Source organism: Lonchura striata, chromosome 1A, assembly GCF_050655825.1.
Source record: "Lonchura striata isolate lonStrDom1 chromosome 1A, ASM5065582v1, whole genome shotgun sequence".
NCBI classification, from domain to species: domain Eukaryota; kingdom Metazoa; phylum Chordata; class Aves; order Passeriformes; family Estrildidae; genus Lonchura; species Lonchura striata.
Genome location: NC_140741.1, coordinates 33837646 through 33858216, shown reverse-complemented (window position 1 = coordinate 33858216; position 20571 = coordinate 33837646). Strand labels below are relative to the sequence as shown.

General features: G+C 37.1%; 1 protein-coding gene and 1 long non-coding RNA gene across 6 annotated transcripts in view; both read right to left on the bottom strand.

Annotated features, from left to right (window-relative positions):
• GRM8 (glutamate metabotropic receptor 8) overlaps nucleotides 1–20571 on the bottom strand; it is a 316002-nt gene that overhangs the window by 246689 nt on the left and 48742 nt on the right. For all 5 annotated transcript variants that reach the window (XM_021555217.4, XM_021555218.4, XM_021555222.4 and 2 more), the window contains one exon: nucleotides 5264–5480. In XM_021555217.4, the coding sequence (XP_021410892.1) occupies nucleotides 5264–5480 (217 nt within the window). The remainder of the gene's footprint in view (nucleotides 1–5263; nucleotides 5481–20571) is intronic.
• Nucleotides 5515–20571, bottom strand: part of LOC146763438 (uncharacterized) — a 55417-nt gene continuing 40360 nt past the window's right edge. Inside the window, exons 2-3 of the long non-coding RNA XR_014951991.1 lie at nucleotides 20485–20531; nucleotides 5515–5757 (exon numbers count right to left, since the gene is read on the bottom strand). This is a non-coding gene — a long non-coding RNA (uncharacterized LOC146763438). The remainder of the gene's footprint in view (nucleotides 5758–20484; nucleotides 20532–20571) is intronic.

Here is a 20571-nt window from a genome sequence, read left to right as displayed (position 1 = left end):
AGTTTAAGTGGAAAGGAAATGCCACACCCCTTAAGTTTTATTTTCCTGCTCAGAACCTCCTCCCCACTTCACAATACACTTCCACTTTCTCCACTGAAAATCTGAAGTCCAAAAATTGTGAAAGGTAATTCTGCCTCTCTGGAGACATTCAAAACCCACCTGGACATATTCCTCTGTAACCTGCTCTAGGTGACCCTGCCTTGGAAGGGGGTTGGACTAGATGATCCTCAGAATTGCTTCTAACCCTAACTATTCTGTGATTCTTCTGTGAATAAGCAATCCAATAATTTGGATAAAAGCAGAGGTACAATGCACAACTGTAAACACCCTGAAAGAACTGACGAGAGACAAACATGATTTAAGAACCATGTCAAAGAAATGTCACAGACCATTTCCTATGTAAACAAAATATAGCTACCAGTGTTGAAGTCTGAAACAAAAAAAGCTACTGTAGCATTTATTCAGCATAAGCATTCATTATCATTAATATATAGCTTTTTTTGTCACTGTAATAATACAATATTATGAAAGACCATTAAGTAATTGTAGTCCCTTCTCGGAAAAATGCTGCTACCTGCAATGTACCAGTAGAAAAGGAGTAGGCAAAACTATGGAACCTTGTTTCTAAAAACAAGTATTCAAGGTCATACCCTGATATTAAGTACACCATTCTCTTCTGGAATAAAGCTGCTACGAAGCTGTTATTTTGACCAGTCAAAGATAAAAAAATGTTCTTTGATTAAATGCTCTTTGCTGTCTTCTTTACACCTCTGTCAAGATGTGCAAAATAAACTTACAAGCAAAAAGGTGCAAGCAGTGCTGAACTTTCTCACATGTTCTTAATGATCAGCTCCACTACCTGCCTTTATCATTTTTTCCTCCTCTTCTAAAAGTTTCATAAGTGTTTCACTGCCAGTACCTATCAGCAGTTGACCAATAGTGGTGAATAAAATCTGTCATGCAGCATTTCATATATTATTTGTACATTTGTCACATTTTCCAGTACAAACATCACACACAGCAAGTATTTTGAACTCAAAGAGATTTGTCTGAATCAAATGCTTTTTTATTCTGAGGGTAAAATTAAAAAAACAAAGAAAAAGCATCCCATTATTTTCTCTCTAATGGTATATTCATTTGGTTTCTAATAACAGGTGAAATGAACCATTAAAGGAAAGTTGGATCCAAAACTTTCCAACATTTATTTGGTCAATGATAATGAACAGAAAGTAAATAGAAGACTAATATTTAGCACAAGAGTTTAATGAAGATTTGGTAAAGTGCACTTCCCTTTATTTCCCCATTTTAGTTTGTATCAGTGAGTCAAGCTTCAATTTAATGTTTAAACTCCTAAGAAATTAATAGGAATTCATTCCTTTGGTCAATGTACCAAAATGATTTGATCATGATGTCAAAATGATTACAGTGGTATCATTAACTTTTTAATGGGAGTAGAAAATTCTATAAATTTAATCATTGTCTTCAAACAATGCATGGAAGAATGAGCTGGAATAATCCCCTACCAATCGTTGTCATGTAAAATATTTAATTTCCAGTTCTGCTTTGTCCCAGACAGGATCTTTGTCATTAAAATTAGAGCAGATTTTGATATGTAATATATTTGGTGACATGTCAGGGTGGCACCGCTTTGACCTTTTCAGTATTCCACATTTCATTTGGGAGCCTGTTTCTTCCTCTTTCTTCTATTACTGATCAAGAAACAGAAGTTGAACAGAGGGTCAAGCAAACTGTAAATTAGAGACAAAGGGTCAACATTATATTAAATAAGTAAATTAAAATAATCTGTTTATTACAATTAGGTAGAACCCTAGCCCTTTTTCAACTCTACTTTAAAAAACAATACAAATAATAAACCAAAGGAACAAACTTTTCTATTTATATTTTCAAATCTGCTACCTCACATATCTTCTTATACACTAAATTTTTTTCAGAAATTAATATATCAATATTTTTCACACTCTTTTTCTCAATTGTTTGCTTTTCATTAGCTTATCTTCACATTCATTTTGCTTTCAGTTTTTGGCTACTTATCTTAAGCAGGACATAAAGTACTCAGCAAGGAGCTGAGCTGTCCTGTACATTTCTATGCCAGCTGCACAGGAAACACCATGTCCCAATTAGGCTCTCTTAACACACCATTTATTAACACAGACCTGGCAACTTTTGCTCTTGTGTGTGGTCTTATACTATGTGATGATTTTTGTAAACCCACATAGACTATAGTCTCAGATCACATAGTTAGATGCTATTCAGGTTCCATTTTAAAAGCATTTCCAGCTCTATGGCTCAGATGAAAAGTCTGAAGATAGTGGATAATAGGATCAGGCTGGAAGGGACATTAAGAAATCATCCATTCCACCCCAGCCCCAAGCAAGAGCTAAGTACACTTACATAATCAGTGGGCAGGTGTTTGCCTAATGCATTCTCACAGATCCTTATCAATGGACATTCTAAAATGTCCCCAAGTAAGCTGATATAATATTTAATGTCTTAAATATTACAAGGGGTTTTCTCCAGACAGAATCCTAGACAGAATCATGCTAGAGATTCATTCAATTATTTCTGCTTACTATACAGTATTTGGATGAACAAGTGGTCCTCTACCTTTCTGCAAAAGCCTATTTGAAAACATTTTCTATCACCTCTTCTTAATCAACTCTTCTTCAGCTGAACTAAGCCCCCCTACTCACCTGTTCCTCACAGACCACATTTGTGAGATTTGTCCTTGTTCTTGTTTGCTTGAGGGGTTTCATCTTTTCTGAAGTGAGGGACAAAACCTGTACTGAGTCAAAATTACTTTCCACAACTGACAGACAAATTGGAGGTTTATTCAAATTATTTTACTGATGGTATGCCCACTTGCATGTTCCATTAAAAAATGAGGAATATAGGTTAGAATTTACTATCATCCCTGCATCATTTTTAAAATAGAATTTTCTGACCTGTCTGTCTGAATTCCTCATTGTACAGATCCTTCTTGCAGAAACTAAATGCCTTGTTGGTGTCTTAACTTTGTCCTTTTCCAGATAGTGTTTTCAGATTTTGACTCTAAGGATTCCTTCTAGTTACTCTCCTAGTCCTAGTCTTAGTCCTTCTGACCTTAAAGTAACATCCAGGTTTTACAGTAATCTTTATTCCAAGTCCATCTGGGTTAAGCATGAAAATATTGACTAGTACTGATCCAGCTTAAACAACTGCCAAACACATAACACATTCTTTCATTTAAACAGAAATCATTGCTAATCACTCCCTGAGAAAACTTTTCTAAATAGGTCTGCATCCAGCCTATTTACACCTGATCACAATTGTGAAATTGGCTCAGGAGAATACTATATGTGACAATTATGGTAACATTACAAAATGTGAGAGCTGTGACACATCAAGTGCTTTTTCTCCAGCTATAAGCTGTTATCCTGTCAAAGAAAATTATTAGATGGATTTGATACTATTTGCTCTTGACAATTCTACACTGCTTATCAGTCATGTCCCTGTGGTTACATATGATTTACCTGATTGTTTACCTGAGTATTTTTCTAAGAAATAAAAATTACTTGTCTGTCCTGCCTCCCTCTGTTCTCCTTCTTCCGAACCATTAGAGTCCCTAATACCCACAATAGTTGGTAAGTTGCTGGGGGCACAGAGGTTGCCAAAAATCAAATGTTCTAATAGAAAACATGAATCACAAGGGGAAAAAAAAAATCAAACCACTAATCATGACTTATTATGCTTTCTGTTGTTACAGATCGTATAATGCCTAGGACATCTACTGTTGATTTTAACAGTTTTGGATTCACAATCCTGTTAACAATATTTATTTATCTTATTCATGCTAAATATTTATCAAATTACAATGGTCTTTTTTTATTCCAGGATCAGTGGAGATCCAACTGACATACACTCAAGCAATTGTGATTATAAGGTAATTTAAGTTTTTGCTGGCACCTATCTGAAGTTCTCTCATACTCCTGGAAATGGGAAACAGTAAAAAGTCCTGTGTTTTTTTTTGTTTGCTTTCAGAACTCAGAACTAGCTGTGTTGCAGATGGTTTCAAGAAAAAAATATTTTTCAGCCAATTCAGTGAGTGCCTTGGGAAGCCAATCTATTTGCCACAGATGAACCATTTCTTTAGATATGAACTGTGAAAGAATTATCCATGCCTTTGCTAACCCCAGAACAAAGTACAGCAGACAGCTTTGGCTCTCCCATGAAGACACCTAGCTGACAGCAATGATCAGAAGGTAGAAAAAGAACATTTATCAGTTAATTGAGTAAGCATATTGCATACACTGGTTCCCTAGCATAAAGAATGACTTTAGTTTCATCCTACAACCAGGTTCTTGCAAATAATCACTTACCTTTATGGTTCAAGCATAAGTGCCTGAAACACATAGGTGCCTTCCTGTATGACAGAGATGCTCTCTATATTCACATGCAGTTAGTGAAAGTGGGAGATACTATCATATTTTTCTCACCCAAGCTGATTCAAAAGAACTGAAGTTTATATGTACATGGCCTGTAAGTCAGATCTAGTAGATTAACTCAGGCTTTCTGAGGAAGGACAGGAAAATTGTTTGTTATTTAACCCTGTACTTGGTGAAAGACCAATTCCACCCTCTTTCAAACCACCTGCTACTCATCATCTTATTCTTTGGTCCAAAAGCTACTGCTCCTGAGAAACAGACAATTTTTTTCAGGCAAAAAAAAAACTATGAAAGTGTGAAAAAAATTTTAGACGTATCAAAAGGTACTTAAACATGCCTCTCATAGTGCCTATATTTGTTCAGGACATTTTATTATGAAGGAAAAATGGCAAGGTTATGTCTTTTACTTCAGAATGGAGGAATTGTGTTGTTTTTAAAATTCATCAAAATTAAAACCCCTAGGTTTATCTGTGCTGGAACATAGAAAAAGCTCTCATTGGACCATAATTTTCCTGAGCTGAATCAAAAATCGCATTTCCTCAAATCTGGCTGTAGTTCAGCGTCTTGTTACTTTTTGCCCCCAAGTCATCAAGGAGATTCCTTTTTCCAAAAAGACCCAAGAGATATTTATTTTTTGCCTCTCTTCTTAAATTGCTGCCAGAATTGCCACCTTGCAGAAGTGCAAGAAGCAAAATCACCCACTTGAGTCCAGGTAACACACCCATGGGTGCTCTGATCACACTGCATATGCTTAATCTGAACTCAGCGACGCTCTGCAACTCGGCAGCTATAAATACCAAACCCGACAAACACACACTCACCAATTTCTCTGGAGATCTGCGTGAACGCCTCCACACCACTCTCTCCATAGTTGCCTTCAGAAGCCAGTGTTGAGACATAGTTCCACCCAAGGGCTGTAACGATGTCAACCATGGCCTGTGCTTGGTAGGAGTCTGGTGGGACCACTCGAGAGAAGAAGTCATACCTGGTGTTATCGCTCAGCTCAGGAGCTGTAGATGCATAGCTGATTTGAGGTATCTGCAAACAGAATGACAAGTCATGCAAGCCAATCTAATAACATTTTACAGTACATACTTGTACCTTTGAAAGGCTTGTAATAGATTATACACAGGCATTGTGCAGAACCAAGTATCTTGCTTTAATTAAATCAGCTGATCAGAAAGCGTCTCGGATTTTGTGTAATGTCAGTCAAGCTTTATAGTGTAACACTCTCACCAAGAAATAATGCATTCAGCTGTGCTCCAGATGTCATGGCTCTTGACATGCAAATGCAACTTCTCTTTTTATTCTGGCCCTAATAGAAAAAAGTAAGGTAAAAAACAATACAGGGGGGGGAAAAGGAAGAATTTGTACTATTACTGCAGAAAATGAAAAGGTCAGTTATGATTACTGTGATTCTTGAAATTTGACAAGTAAAATGTGGATTATTTCCATTTCTTTGTTTTATTTACGTACATGAAAACATGTGTTCCCATTGTATAGCTATTTTTCAAGCTTCCTCTGCCACAGGTTTTTCATTTTCCAGTTTTAATAGTTCATTGTGCATGATTTAAGAATATGATGGCTATATATTAAATAGGAAAAGCTATCTGATTAAAAAAAAAAAAACACACACACCTAAAAAAATTACCTGCATATGATATCCACATACAGAAAGAGAAATCTTATAAAGATAGCAAATTTTGTATAAAACATCTCAACATTCTTAGTAGAAACAAACTTAAATAACTGGAATACACTTTAAAATACATTTTTTTTATCTTAGGAATAAAACCAAGGATGGTTTTCTGTTTACTTTAGTCTATTACAGATGGTTCATTAATGTCCAGAAGAGATATTGTAAGCAAGACTCACTTATTTTAAAGAATATTTTTGGTGCAAGAAAGTTTAACATATATGCTAACTTAAAAGGAGAATTATTTTCTTATTTTAAACAGTAGAACTGATTAAACAGTCATTAGTTTGAAATAAAAGATACTCTGAATATTGCATCACGATCTATATTAATAAGAGGTACTTAATTCACATCACAAAACATAAAACAGTCTTCAAGAAAGCAATCTGAACGGAGTTCCTAAATTGATTCCGTTGAAAGACAAATAGAACGGTGCCAGGAAACAGGTGTTCTGGTACATACTCTCTGTCACATTAGATGTCAGAGTAGAAGGTTTCAGTGCAACTATTATGTCCTGTTCAGTGCTTCCTCATCAGTACAAACTGAAAAATGCATTTGGGGCAAATGTAAGGAATTCAGAGTCTGGTCCTCAACCAAACTTGCATAGACAGTGCAGATATATTTGCACAGTCTGAATAAACAATTAATCTTCTAAGGCTTGGCACAATCATTTCTCAGCCAGAAACTAACAAAATAAAACTCTTATGTGTCTTGGCTGTATTCTTCTTTAACAAATTTTCTACTCATGGAAATGCATCAGAATAAAAATGTGAAATGTTGTTATAATAACAACTGAAGAGAACAGAAAAGAAAAAGAGAGGGACGATCAGAGAAAAAGTTAGAGCTTATGTTTCATGTAAATCAATATTACTAACAAAGAAAAAATCTACCAAGTAAAACTAAAGGATAAATTGTTCTTACAAAACTTGCTTTGTATAAATTCCCTTTCTTTCAGAAAGTGTTTGAAACATCTTTACCTCTTTACAGACAAAATATTTTTGGCCTGTAATAAGACAATTATGCATATTCCAAACACATATCATTGCCTTTCTAAACTTGTTCTGTTACTCTCTAAAACAGCTGTGTTGTTTTTTTTTAATAGATGCAAAACCAATAAAGACAACCCTTGCGATTTTACTAACTTTGCTTCTTGGTATTCCATTTCTCAAATACTATGTCATTGATCCTTTGCTGAAAGTTATTTCATCAATAATATCTACACAATCAACACCAGTAAGAAATATTTTAGACTGATACTTTGGCAGTGAAAATCTTGAAGCCTAGACCACAGACTTATATCCATTAACCCTCTCAGCTCATTTTTTCTCCAGGCATGAGATGAACAACAAACCCTAGATGTGTGTTTGTAGGAGAGTTGTTGGTTCTACCGCAGCAATGAGACGTTTCAGATCAATAGAGATATTTTATGTACTACAAATATCACGTTTTTGGAGCCTGGAAAATGAAGAGAGATATTCCTTTCCTACTTTTAATCTCTTTGCAGTTCAACTTCTTCCCTAGAGTTATTTCTAATAACAGTGGAAGAAAACAGAGGGCAAATACAGCACAATCACAATACTCTGAAGTCACTGGGCACACTAGTAAGCTTAAATCACCACTGTTTTATAACATCTGCCAGCTTTTCACTAGCAGGAAAGAACAATATGCCATGTGAAAGTAGGAAGACTCTCTAAAAAGCAAACCAACCTTAAGTTTGGAGAAAAAAAACCCAAACAGTTCTTGCAATGAAAGAAATAATTATTTTCCAAATTTCTTTTTGTATATGTCCCTCATGGTTATAAACAACACCACTGTCAAGAATTTTCTTCTTAGAATTGCAGAGCTCCCACCCAGAAATGCTTCATGGACTTCTTTTTTTAAAAGCAGTTTATGCAAAAGTAAATAGTAACTTCCTTCCTCGCCTGCTTTTAAATGCACAATTTTATACAGGGGAGCTCTGAAAAATAGCTTTAAAATTTGAGAAATTGGTTTATGTTCCAGTTACATAGGAGTAAAAAGACTCAACATGAGACTCAAATTTTTTGGCATGAGGTCAAATTCTTTGGATTTAGTGGTTCAATAATCCATGAATGAAAAATATATACATTAAAATGTAAAAACTCTAGTTATGGACTGTAGGTTTAATAAAGCATTTTATATTTCCTCAAGTACATTTTACAAGATGGAGCACAGTGGTGCCTAAGCAAGGGAACTGTTATGCTCCACCAAATCAGTAATGTGTGTTTTTAAAGCTCCCTAAATACAGACTGTATTCCTACTTTAAGTTCCACTGGTCTCTTGAGACATAAATTTACATTTTCAAAGAAACCTGTAAAGAAGAAGTTTTATTTCTCATTCTAGATTTCTCAATCTAATTTTTCAAATTAAATACAATACCTGCAATGTTTACATTGTATTTAAGTGGCATATATTAGTGTTAATGGTATATTTCCTTCTCTTTTGGAGAAAAAGATTTATTATATAACCACATTTGAATTGGTTTTTGCACAACATCTGTCACATTCATGGACAGTTTCTGAAAACATTCATGTTTGACTGTTCATTGATATGATTTTTCTATTCTTTCTTGCCCTATGGTTTGGCCACTGTCTCCCATTAACCTATAATGTGCTGATAAAGTCAACTCCTAGTGGGTGACAGATGGAAATCTTTGAAATTATTATATAGATTAACAAATAGGCGGCCTATTTTTATTATTTTTAAACTTTAAGCTATTAAATGTTGAAAACAAAAAAAATCCTAGTGTAGTGTTTTAAAACAACATCCAGTTTTAGCTTCATACTGGTCTTAACCCTGATACTTACTGAACTACTGCTGAAACTGCTCATGATCCCTCAGTTCTTTAATCTAAGTCTGTGATGGCTTCATTTCATTCTATTATTCAGTCACTAACATCACAAAACTATTCAGCATCCTTAAAAAATAAAACAATTTGTAGAAAAACAAAAACTAAACCCAAACACACACACAAAAAATTACTGATAACTAAGCAGAACACCTAATCCTTGAAGATCCATTCAAGTAAAAATCAGCAGTCCAGAAGAGTCTGTTTTTCACTGATCTATCTGTATATATCTCCTTGCTGATTCCTCTAAAGACCTCCCCTTCCCAGAGGATTTAGAGAAGATGGAGCAGGTACTTTCAGAACTGACTGTCCACAAGCATGACTGTGACAGTTCTTAAAGGAAGAATGACATCAGTATAAGACCAGCACCAAGCATTACTACAAAACAGACTTGTACTCCCTCATGGAGAAAGTGTGGACAACTTCAGGAGTGTCAAAGGCAGAGAGTGTAACTTTCCATTTATTTCAGCCAAGTGGCAAACCACTTTCAGCTCCTCACACACTGAACACAGAAACCACCTACTATACTCCTGAATCCAGGACTATTCATAGAGGAACATTCCTATGGATCTGTCCGTGCCGGGGTCCAAACCCTAAAACACAGAAGAGCTGCACTGAGGATGACAGAGGAAAAAACATGACCTAGGTGTGCCCTTCCAGGAGAGTGTCTTCACCAAAGCAGGCAGATTTAGCATGCTTTCTCTTGAATTAGATGCTCTCCAAGTTTAAGGCAAAAGTTCACTACAACCCTTTTACTGAGCTTTCAAATCCATTTGCATGCTACATTTGACAATGTAAAGCATCAGCTGGCCATTTCATATGCCATCTCCCTTTACACAGTCTTCCAGCTGAAAGCATGATTTGGGAACAAAATAGCAGACAGTGAAATGAGCAAAGCTCATAAGGCAAAAGACTTGAAAAGGGAATAATTATCAATTTTAAAAATTAGACATGAGTTACACTCACAGTAGTAACTATGTTGTACAGTCACCAAGAGTAATGGGCTTAAATCACTCACATCTTCAGTTTCACTACCCACTCAGTCCTATCATTACTAACTTTAACATATTAGCTAGCATTTTATTTCTCTTTTCCATTCTCTCAACACTGAGCCTTCTTTTTTATTATGAATATTAGCAATAGCACATTAAAAATAGTAATAATTGCAACAAAAAAAAAATTAAGTCAACAAACTAAGTTAATGACTACTTAGTATCAGCTGGCATTTTACCACCAACTAATACAGCTAGCAAAGGAGTTAAAGTACTCAGAATAAAATTTGGCTGTGGAAATATGTTTCCAACTTGATGATTTTTCGAATTTTAAATGTCTATCATTAATCATTAATGGCCCTGTCTCTTCAAGATTTTTATTCCCTCTTCTGTATAGCAAGAAAGAGTTCTTTGTGAGTCAAAAAAATTCACAGCAGCAAAATGAATCCTCAGGGCCTAGATATTGAACAGTTTCAGGAGGAGAGCCAAGGTCACCATGCTTAGGCTATTAGTGACATTTTTAAATTGCCATCATCCAGAGCACCATCTTAGTTTGCTTTTGCTTCTGAAAAACATCAGCCTGCAACACAGTAATGCCAAAGTCATTCAGGAAGGACATTCAAGATTCAAAAGAGCTTTATAAAGCTTAATAACATCCTACTATATACCAAACAATACTGGAAATGTCTTTTATTATTACTAACTATAGGAGAAGGTGAAATGCACCCTGGAACATTTCTCTAATATAAAGGGAGTCTGGGAGATTAATTCAACTGTTCTACACCCTATGTAGAGCAAGAGTGTAAACAGCCACCTGTCTTCCATTGAATCTCGCAATCCTGCTCTCTTTGGCTAGACATGATTATTAAGACACCTCATGCTCAGCTTCCTCCTATGATGTCTTCATCCTTCCCTCTATGACAAACACCAGACAGGTCACCCATGCCATCACTAGATACCTCGTTTCATTCATTTCAGAATAAACCCATATTAATTACCCTGTGAAGACCTAACACATTAAGACTCAGTAATGCCTTTGGAGATATGAGATGGCCCATTCAATGCTCAGGGCAGCTGAGCAGGGTGGCAGCTTGACAACTCCACCAGCCACAAATCAACTGTGCTAGAGCTGATGTTAGGGAAAGTTTCAACATATGAAGCTTTTTCAATCGGCCTCATTCCATGGATTTTACTGTGAGGAAGAGTGATTTACAAATCAAATATAGATCTACTGGGATCTATATTTTCCCAGTAGATAAATTCATGTATTCATTTATATTTATATAAAGGCAATCCTAATCTCTATTTATTTAGATGAATACGTTCTTCCTTGAGGTTAAGGACCCTGAATGACAATATTTATCATGCATCAAGCAATGCATGTTGTTCCAGAATTACCACTGGTAATTATTACAATGACTTGTACCTCCCCCCAAAAAAATTTATGTTGCTATAACTTGAGCAAAAGCAAGAACACTCAAGTATGCTTTTCACCCATATGAATATGATTTAAAACACAATTAGTTCAAAAAGGTTTAGCAAAATTTGAAAAGCTTTGGAAACAGAAAGAAGGAAGGTATAATCAGAAAGCTCTCATTAGCTGATTTCACTTGGTAGGCAGGATCTTTTTAAACCCATTTAAATTATCCCATGTCATTCTATTTGCAGTAAATATCATAGCAGTTCCTGTCAAGTGTGCTTGCAATTCATATACTTAATGATGAGGAGGTAATGGATTGGTCACTTGAAATGTTTTGGAAGTTCCACATATATTTGTACAGGTTTTGTGATAAAATGCAACATAGCCATTCTTTGCCCCAAATCCAGAAAGAAAAGGGATCTACCATACCTACCTAAATGCTTCTGAGCTGGAACAGGTAGATTATTGTACTTTTTTCTTTCTATCTGTCTTTCACCGAGTTTACTTCTGCTGCCAGTTACCTCCTGAAGACATATCCCTGAACAGAATATAACTTCAGTGATCAGCACTGATATTTTCATGAAAGCACATAAATGAGGATCAATGCAGCTCCATTGGTTGCCAACAAAATTATTTCTGCAAACCTCATAAGGTGGTCTGGTATGTGAAACATTGCAGAAACAGATGCAATTGCTAGTCCAGTGGAAATATGGGGGTAAAAGCAAACATGAAAATCCTCTTTCATTACTGATTTTCTGGGTTTTTTCCCCTCCACTACAAACATTAAAATTATCTGTCATACTTATTTCTGAGGATATTGCTGGTGGTCAAATGGCTAGCAACTACAGTAGTCTAAATAAACTGAATTACCCTAGTAAAAGTAATTTTTTATGGTTAATATATTTAATTGTCTAGTGTCGGATAATGGGCTGAAAAACTATTAAACCTCCATTGCATCTCCACTTGTCAGAAAGTATCTTTCACAAAGTCTAACAAGACATGCTAGCGAGAGTATTTCAGTTTATGACCTGCCCATTCTGCCCTGGTAGAACAGAACGTGACAAGGGATGAATGTATATAATAAAAAGTACCTAATAAAAAGCGTTTGAATTTGATTAGATTCATTCCAGTGGGTTGAAGTAGGTCAGGGACTCATTAGAAGTCATTACTTTTAATTATACACAAGGGATACTATAGAAAATAATGATGACACAATACCCCAGTCTCAAATCCCACAACAGATGCAGCATCTACAAAACTTATTCACCACTACAGGAAGTATGGTGTGCACTTTAGGGCAAAGCATTATTTATGCATTAGGAACATTTTTACAACAAGTACATCTTGTCACACTATGCTACATTATGCAACTCCAGAAGGATGAAAATCCATCCAAGGGGACAGCTTGAATTGTCATCAATATTCTGTGCAAGGGAGTCTATTGATAAATGCTAAACAATGGCATTTCTCAGTATGGGAGTTCTATATCAGTATTTCCACATCATTTTAAATCCTGGGGTTTTCCCCTCTGAAAACCAACTGAGCTAAGCAGTTGCACATTCAATTATCCACCATCTTTAGGCAGGCCCTTTCTAAATATTTTAAGCCCAGCTAAGGTCCAGGCACTGAATGATAAACTGAAGAAGCAGCAGATCAAGTGAGAAATATTCATACTGAGATCAAATCACAAGGAGGGGGGATGGAGGGGATCTTGAGCTTGGGAATTGCTGGTAGCTCTTTCTTTACAGAACCCTCTGTTCTCCAATCATCAGATCAAACAGAAAGCCAAGGATGGTCAAATAGCTTTAGGGACTTCTTAAACTATTAAAATTCCCTTTCTACTTGTCAGGGAAAACCACACTTAATTATGTGTATCAATACATTAGAGTTGTATCAGACTCTGCTTAGCACAGTGTGAACTCTGATATTTCAGTTTTTCTAGCTCTACTTTCCTCATTAGAGCTTGTCATATCAGTGTCTGGAACTCTAATCTCTTTTGATGGATTTGAGAAAAACATACAAAAATCTGCATTCCTTTTACTCTGAACTAGGAAAGCCAACTTCTTATTATTATTCAGCAGTAAAAATTTACCTAGTAGATCAGAGTATCCCTCAGCCAAAATCAGGTTTCCTTTACATTCATTTGATAATTTGTACCATAGAGAGCACAGCAAGCACTTTTAGAGACTTGCCCATGGGAACATGCACTCATCCATGGAAGCTTTTCTGATTACGGAGCCCATCACTATGGAAGGAAGCATGACACAAAGGAACAAAGAGAAAAGCATTGGAACAGACGGCCCAAGAAGGTGGCGGAGTCACCATCCCTGGGGTGTTCAAGACAACAATGTGGCACTTAGTGCTGTCCTCTGGTTGACAGGGTGGTGATCAAGGTTGGACTGAATGACCTCAGAGGTCTTTTCCAACCTTAATGATTCTGTGAAGGGGAAAGTGCTCTTAGCAGGATGCAAGATGGGATGCTCTGCTAAAGGAACAACTCTGATATTTGTATTCACTTTTTACTGCTGCAAGGCCACTCCAGGTTACACCACTGCCTGAGCCGCAGTGCTACCTTTCTGTTCCCCATACTGCCACCTTATCATGAGACACAAGCAACCAAAAAATAACATGAGGAGGAAAAGTAAATTTTGTATTATTGACAGCTCTCTCCAACATTGTGGACAATGTGAACATACGTAAACAGGGCTCAGGTGGCCAGGCAGATATGTGCAGTGCTTTAGTGAGTGCTTTCACGTGTTCTACAGAACACTGCCTACACTTCAGCTGTGGCTCAGAAAGCCCAGCTTTCCAGTGACCTCTCTGTCCCATGATAAAGACCTGGATATCACATATCAGAGTGTATTAAGAAAATCCCTATGAGTCACCATAGCTATGGATTCCTTTCACAGCACACACAATTCATATGGGATCATAAAACATCATCTTAAACCAATATACTACAGACTTAGAAGGGAAATTAAAATATCCCTGTTTTGTTTGCATTCAGACTAATTTTCTTTCATTCTTAGAACAATAAGACTTGGCTAATAAACAATTTTACCTTGAATTTTTAACCTTAGAGGTTATAAAACGTTATCCAGTGTCAAACGATTTCCAGAAAGTCCAATATTTCCTGTATTAACACAGTGAAATCCTGAGTCCAGTTGCTACCAGTAGAAAAGTTGGAGAAAAAAGAGCAAAACATTTATGAAGGAGAATGTGGTGGAGGGGGAGGACCTCGAAGCAAAAATACTCATTACTTTAATTACATGATAAAAATTATTCAGATAGAAGGAATAACATAGTGTTATCTTTCCTTGTTCCTAACAGTGTCAGTGTCAACTCTTCCAAAGTACAACCCAGCTGCCAAGGGGCTAATCTTACTTGACCCTTTTGAAAATCCCAGGCTTGCAACACAGAAAAGCAAATGTAACTGTGTTATCCACCATCTGGGGATTGTTCAAAAGAATATCTATCCAATCTTAGACAAGAAAAAACAAAAGCCTTGTAATTCAGGCTCAGAAATACATTCTACCAAGTACAAAAACATGCCTTGTCCTCTACCCTCATCAAAAAGTTTTATTGAAATCTGCCTGCCCAAGTACATACAGTGACTTTGTGTCCACCATTTCCACTGAGGTGTCCTGCAGACAGACTTTGGCTTCTTGATGATGGACATGGTTCATCTGAAGACTGCTCCACAGCCAAAGAGGCATAGCAGCACAAACTTTTTGCTTTCCTAAGACTAATGAAACAATCAACTTTCACAAATAATTGTATTTCATAAATTTTGCCATCTTGATAGACTAGGTACAGCCTTAAAAATCATAACACACACACAAAGAAATCACGACACAAAGAGGCTGTGCCCGTGGTCAGGGGTATAAGAGATACCTTGAAATTTGAACTTAACCACCACATGTTTTGTTCCTGTCAGCAGCCATGAGTAAAGCTTCCAAAAAGTAATGACTGTCATAAAAGTCAGGAACTTAGAAGAAATTATTATATTTTTATATAAAAGTAATTTATATATGTATAATATACATACGCACATATTATACAGAATATACGCATACACATATTCCATATGTTGGACCATTTTTCTTTTCTTTCTTTTAGAGTAATTAGTGGTTTATACTTCCTCACTGAGGATGCTATCCAAACTTTGTTTCTAAGCTGATATTGTTACTGATCCAAATTGAACAAGATGAACTTTTAGAAAAGCACAGCCTATGGGGAATAAGATTACTTGAAGAAACAGAAACCTTGCAGAGGTTTCTTACCTGTACAGCAATATATTCTCTATTTAAAGGAGATAATTGAATATGGAGGACATACTTCTTTATTAGTGCTATTTCTTATTGAACCTATCTCTATATATAGTTACATATGCCTGACATTTTCTCCTTTTTTTTCTTATATCTCATTCTTATTTTTTTCCTCAGACATTTCAAGAGCCTCTAGCTCCCTCCTGCTCCCTTCAGGAAGTTCTCTCTCTTTTCTCTACACCAACACCTTCTTCCCAGATACCTCTTTTCCTTTACACCTGTTCTCCCTACCTCTTCTCACTCTCTTCATCAACCACAACTTGTCTGAACTCAGAAAGAAAAGTAGATAGTAATTGGTTCCTAAAGAGTGATTTAGGATACTCAGTTTGCACTCTGCCTCTCTCCTTTGGCAGCTCATATTCAGAGATGTTCAGTAGAAAGGGCAAAATCTTCTGTAAAATGCAGCAGAACAGGGTCATTCATCACTCTCATCTACTGAGTAAGGCTTCCTTTCCTACAATAGATATTTTCCTAGACATAGTCTCAATGCAGTCAGAGAGCAAAGTCAGCAAAAACAGCATTTGATGTAGGAAAAAAGTCTATTGGATGAGCATTTAACAATTTCTGCAAATTCTCCTTTTCCCTATTTTTATTCATTGCAATTTAACTACAAATCAGTTTACTGTTATCACCACCATACAGCCTTGTTTGAGTGTGTTAGCCTTAGCCTTCCTGGCTAGTGCAATGGAGATTTCCTGCCTAGCTATGACTCTCCAATATCTCTAAGTCCAAATACAGAATAAGTCCTTTTGAAGGTTCTTAAAAGTCCCCCTCAGTTAGCTTGATCCTGTGAGTCTGGCCACACCATCAACATCCTGCTTCAGCAGCTCAGCAGGATGATGAAAGAAGAGGGCCTGAGGAGCTTTCAGTAAGTTCAAAAGCTCCCCCACTCAATTTTTTTTTCCCATCTCAGCAATCCCACTAACAACTCACATTTCTGACAGCATGTCAGTAGTCAGAGCAGAGCTTGCTGATAACCACTTTGCAGTGCTCTGAGAATCAGCTCTCCTGCCTGCCCTCCCACCTGCAGGGAGCAGCTGCCCTTTGCCATTCAGCACGGCCAGGCGCTTCAGTTGGCAGCAAAGTAAACCTTGGCCCTGGGGCTGCGCATAAACCCTTTTTTTCCCACCTAATGTGGTTGAAATATCCATGTCAGCCAACAATAAATTTCACAGAACTGTGTCTTTCTTTAGGAGAACAAGAAAACAATTGTTTCTGTTCTGCCCAAATATTGGGAACCTTAATACTCATCAGCTGTTGAAGATTTTTTTGCTATGGCCAATGCAAAACACTGCTATTTAAACCCAGCTTTAGTACAGATCTTCTGAACATATACCCGTACTTTCCTGACAGGGCTTCAGTCTGCAGCTACTGTAGGCAGTGCATCAGTGTAGTTTTTGGAAATCTCTCTTATACTGTGCACAAATTATTTGTATTAGGGACTAGAGTGCCACTGTACCACTTCTGAATACTACAGCAGCTTTTGATGAGTGAACATCTTTTATTTTGAAATTGTCCTCCCTCAGTCTGTTGCTGCATATGTTAAAAGACCCCATCAAAAACAAAATTACACTAAACTAGATTTAAAAGTGTCAAGTGAATTGAATAAACATTGGAGACATCAAAAGCCTGAGTGGATGCTCCTGACAACAAGTGGTGTGGGAATGCCAGCCTGTGCTGAGCCTGATAAAATTCCATTTCTATCTACTTACTGAAACTGCTTCACAAATATATTTCTGCATATCAGTGTCACCTATCCAGTTCCAGGCACTGGAAGAATTGGTTTAAAATTGTCAACTGAAAGATATCAACACTTTTTTTTTTCCCATGGAGTATCAATGTCATCTACATCTCTTTCAAAGAGGAAAAAAAATGAAAGAAAAAAACAACCGAACAACCCACACAACTTTGAAGCATTTGTTTTTGATGTTTTTAGTCTGTCTTCTCTTTCACCGTTTGTAGTCTTACTTTTTAATCACAGAGTCAACAAAGCACTGAGGTTTATTGAAACAGAATTTGTGGGTTCTGTCAACATGTGAGTTGTCTACACAGCAGAAGTTCATTACCTTGGAATGGGAGTCATATGATATTTACTGAACTAGCCAATTGAAATACCAAGTAAGAGATGTGTCCAAGATCATATTTCTTTTGCAGCCCAAAGTCATTTTCAAAACACCAGAGTGATTCAGATAGTTTTTCTAAAAAGAAGTCTGGAGATGAGGATTATGTTGACAACTCTATTTAGTTTTTCTTAAGAAATGTTAGTTGCCACTAAACTCACATTTATACACTTGAATCTTCACTTAAGATGCATTTCTTCTGTGTAGGGCTAATGGGAGACCATCAAGTCCCTTCCTCTAGGTTAGAAACTGATACAGACAGTGTTTCAGCAAAAGCTAGAGTGTGAAACACGGCTCTTAATCACCTTTAGTAAGCATACAGCCAGAACCAGATCTCCCAAAGGGTTACTCTGAGGCACTGGCCAGACTGAGATAGGAAGGACTCTCTCATCTTCCCATAGTAGCAAAGCCCTGCATGGATTGGTTACACAAAGCTGGAATACAAGTGCAGAGTTGCAGAGCTCCAGGTATATCTGACCTGGTGCCAGAGTCTGGCCTTGACTACTTGAGGTATGTTTGATATTGAATAAAGTATTTGCCAGGCATGTAGGAAATAAGGTAACTGACAAGGTGACAGCTGCCATGAGGAAATACAGCCACAGAATAAGAGAAATTCACTGGCCAAAATCAGACTGCAGAAGTTTCAAAGATCCAAGAACATCTTTACAGATCACAGACTGAGATGCCCAAGTGCCCCTTTAGGCATGTAAGAGGGTTCTGAGAGGTCTTACTTTTTCTATCTGGGATTGGTAGTCCAAATATAACTCTTCAGATCTATAAAAACAATAAAGGGATACAGTTCTATTAAGTAGTTTCAAAATGAACCTGCAAATCTTCTATGTCAGATTTCTAAAGAATGGCAATTTCAGTCCCTATTAGAATAAGAGAATTTCTGTCTGACAGAATTCCCCATACAAGGGGACTAAGTTATTTTCTATATGTTTGAACGTCAATCAGTTTCTTATCTCTGAGCATTTTTCCTTACCCATTTTTTACATTTTATAGCAGATATCCTTTCCACTCACTTGAGACAGCTGAACAAATAATTAACAAAATTTCACTTGAGAGAGAAAAGTGTTAGCTTTATACACACAAGTGTCACAACAATCAGACTCCAGCAAAGAGTAAATTGTTTCAAACTAACTTCTTCATGCACAGAGGAGAGTTTTGTGCCAAATATACAAGAGCAAAAGCAGAGATATTTCTAATGCCTGTGCTGGAGGCCAATGGGCACCCTGAGAATGAAACCTCCCTCTGAGCTGCTGCCCTTCGGGGAGCTGCTGGTGCTGTTCCCCCTGGATCCAGCCCTGTGGGATTGCAGGCAGGAGCTGCACACAGGACAGACTCTGCGGGACACGGGGAGCACCTCATGGCTGCAGCAACAGAAAGGAGACGGCACTTCTGGGACACGTCCTTCCAGTCAGGGATGTTGTATTGCTCTGGGGAATGGGTTTTCCCTCCCCAGAGACCCCTGTAGCTGTGACCTGTTAGTTTGACCCTTCCTTCCTTTCCTGACTCAGCTGGCTGGGAGCCAAGCAGCCCCTCCTGTAGTGAGCCCAGATAAGGCTCTGTCCCTTCCTGGTTTGCTCTCTTTCCCTCTTCCTCCTATGGAATAAACATCTTGGACCACATCAGGGGTTGGAGCCTCTTTTGGAATCTTTGCCTTGCTCCTGGAACACTTCCCCCCAAGGCCTCACAGACCTGGGCTAGCCTGGTAGCTTTGGGGGGCTGCGGGGGGTAGGTGTTTCACAGGGATAGAGCAGGGAGAATGAGTCTCTCCGTACACAAGTAGTATCATCACTTTAAGGCTTATACAAAAAGTTATAGAGGCACAAAAAAGCTCTGCAACTACTGGTAGCTGGCTAGACAGGAGATTATTTGAATCTTTGCACAGGAGCTAGACCAACCATCTTACACCAACATGGTGATTTTTATTTCCCCTCGAGTGAGGGATCCACAAGAGGATTCCTCACTTCAAACCACAAATCATTGCTATTGTTAGTGTTATTTCCACACCTTTTCCTGAAAGAAAAGAAACAAACAGAATAGTCCTCTTCAGACCTCTGTTTTAGTTGGATGAATCTGGGTCACACAATAAGAAAAGCAGAAGCAGCCTTTCTGCATGGGAATTACTGGGTTGTCTTCATGTTACCATTTCACCATAGACTGTGGAAGTCCCAGCTCTACAGTATAAACTTCCAGAAAGATAATTAAGACTCAGGCTCTCATATGAACCTCTTCTTACTACAGTTTTTGAAGCTATAAAACAAAATAATGCTATTTTCCTATATTCTACAGACAATAAGGTGCTCAAGTCTCAAACTACTTAATTTCACTATTTAAGTGTTTATTAAGGCTAAGAAAATTTTTCACAGGTGTGGAACTTCACTTGAAAGCAGCAGTTAAAAAAATCAAAATAAAACAAATTATCAGAAATTGGATATTCTCACACACCTTTTTTTTAAAAAAAAATCTTCTTTATCCATGTCTACATATTGTAGAGAAAAAGGAAGCACTTGAGATTTTTCTCACACTATAACAATTTCCACATCTTATCTTACTTCAGCTCATACTGCTGTAGAAATGAAATCTAAGAAAAAAAATTAACGTTTAAACTTACCAGTTAATAATAGATTCTTGATGTATAGCCAGAATAGATTAATTTATCTATTTAGAATGCAAAAAGCAGCATGTTAAATACTGAACT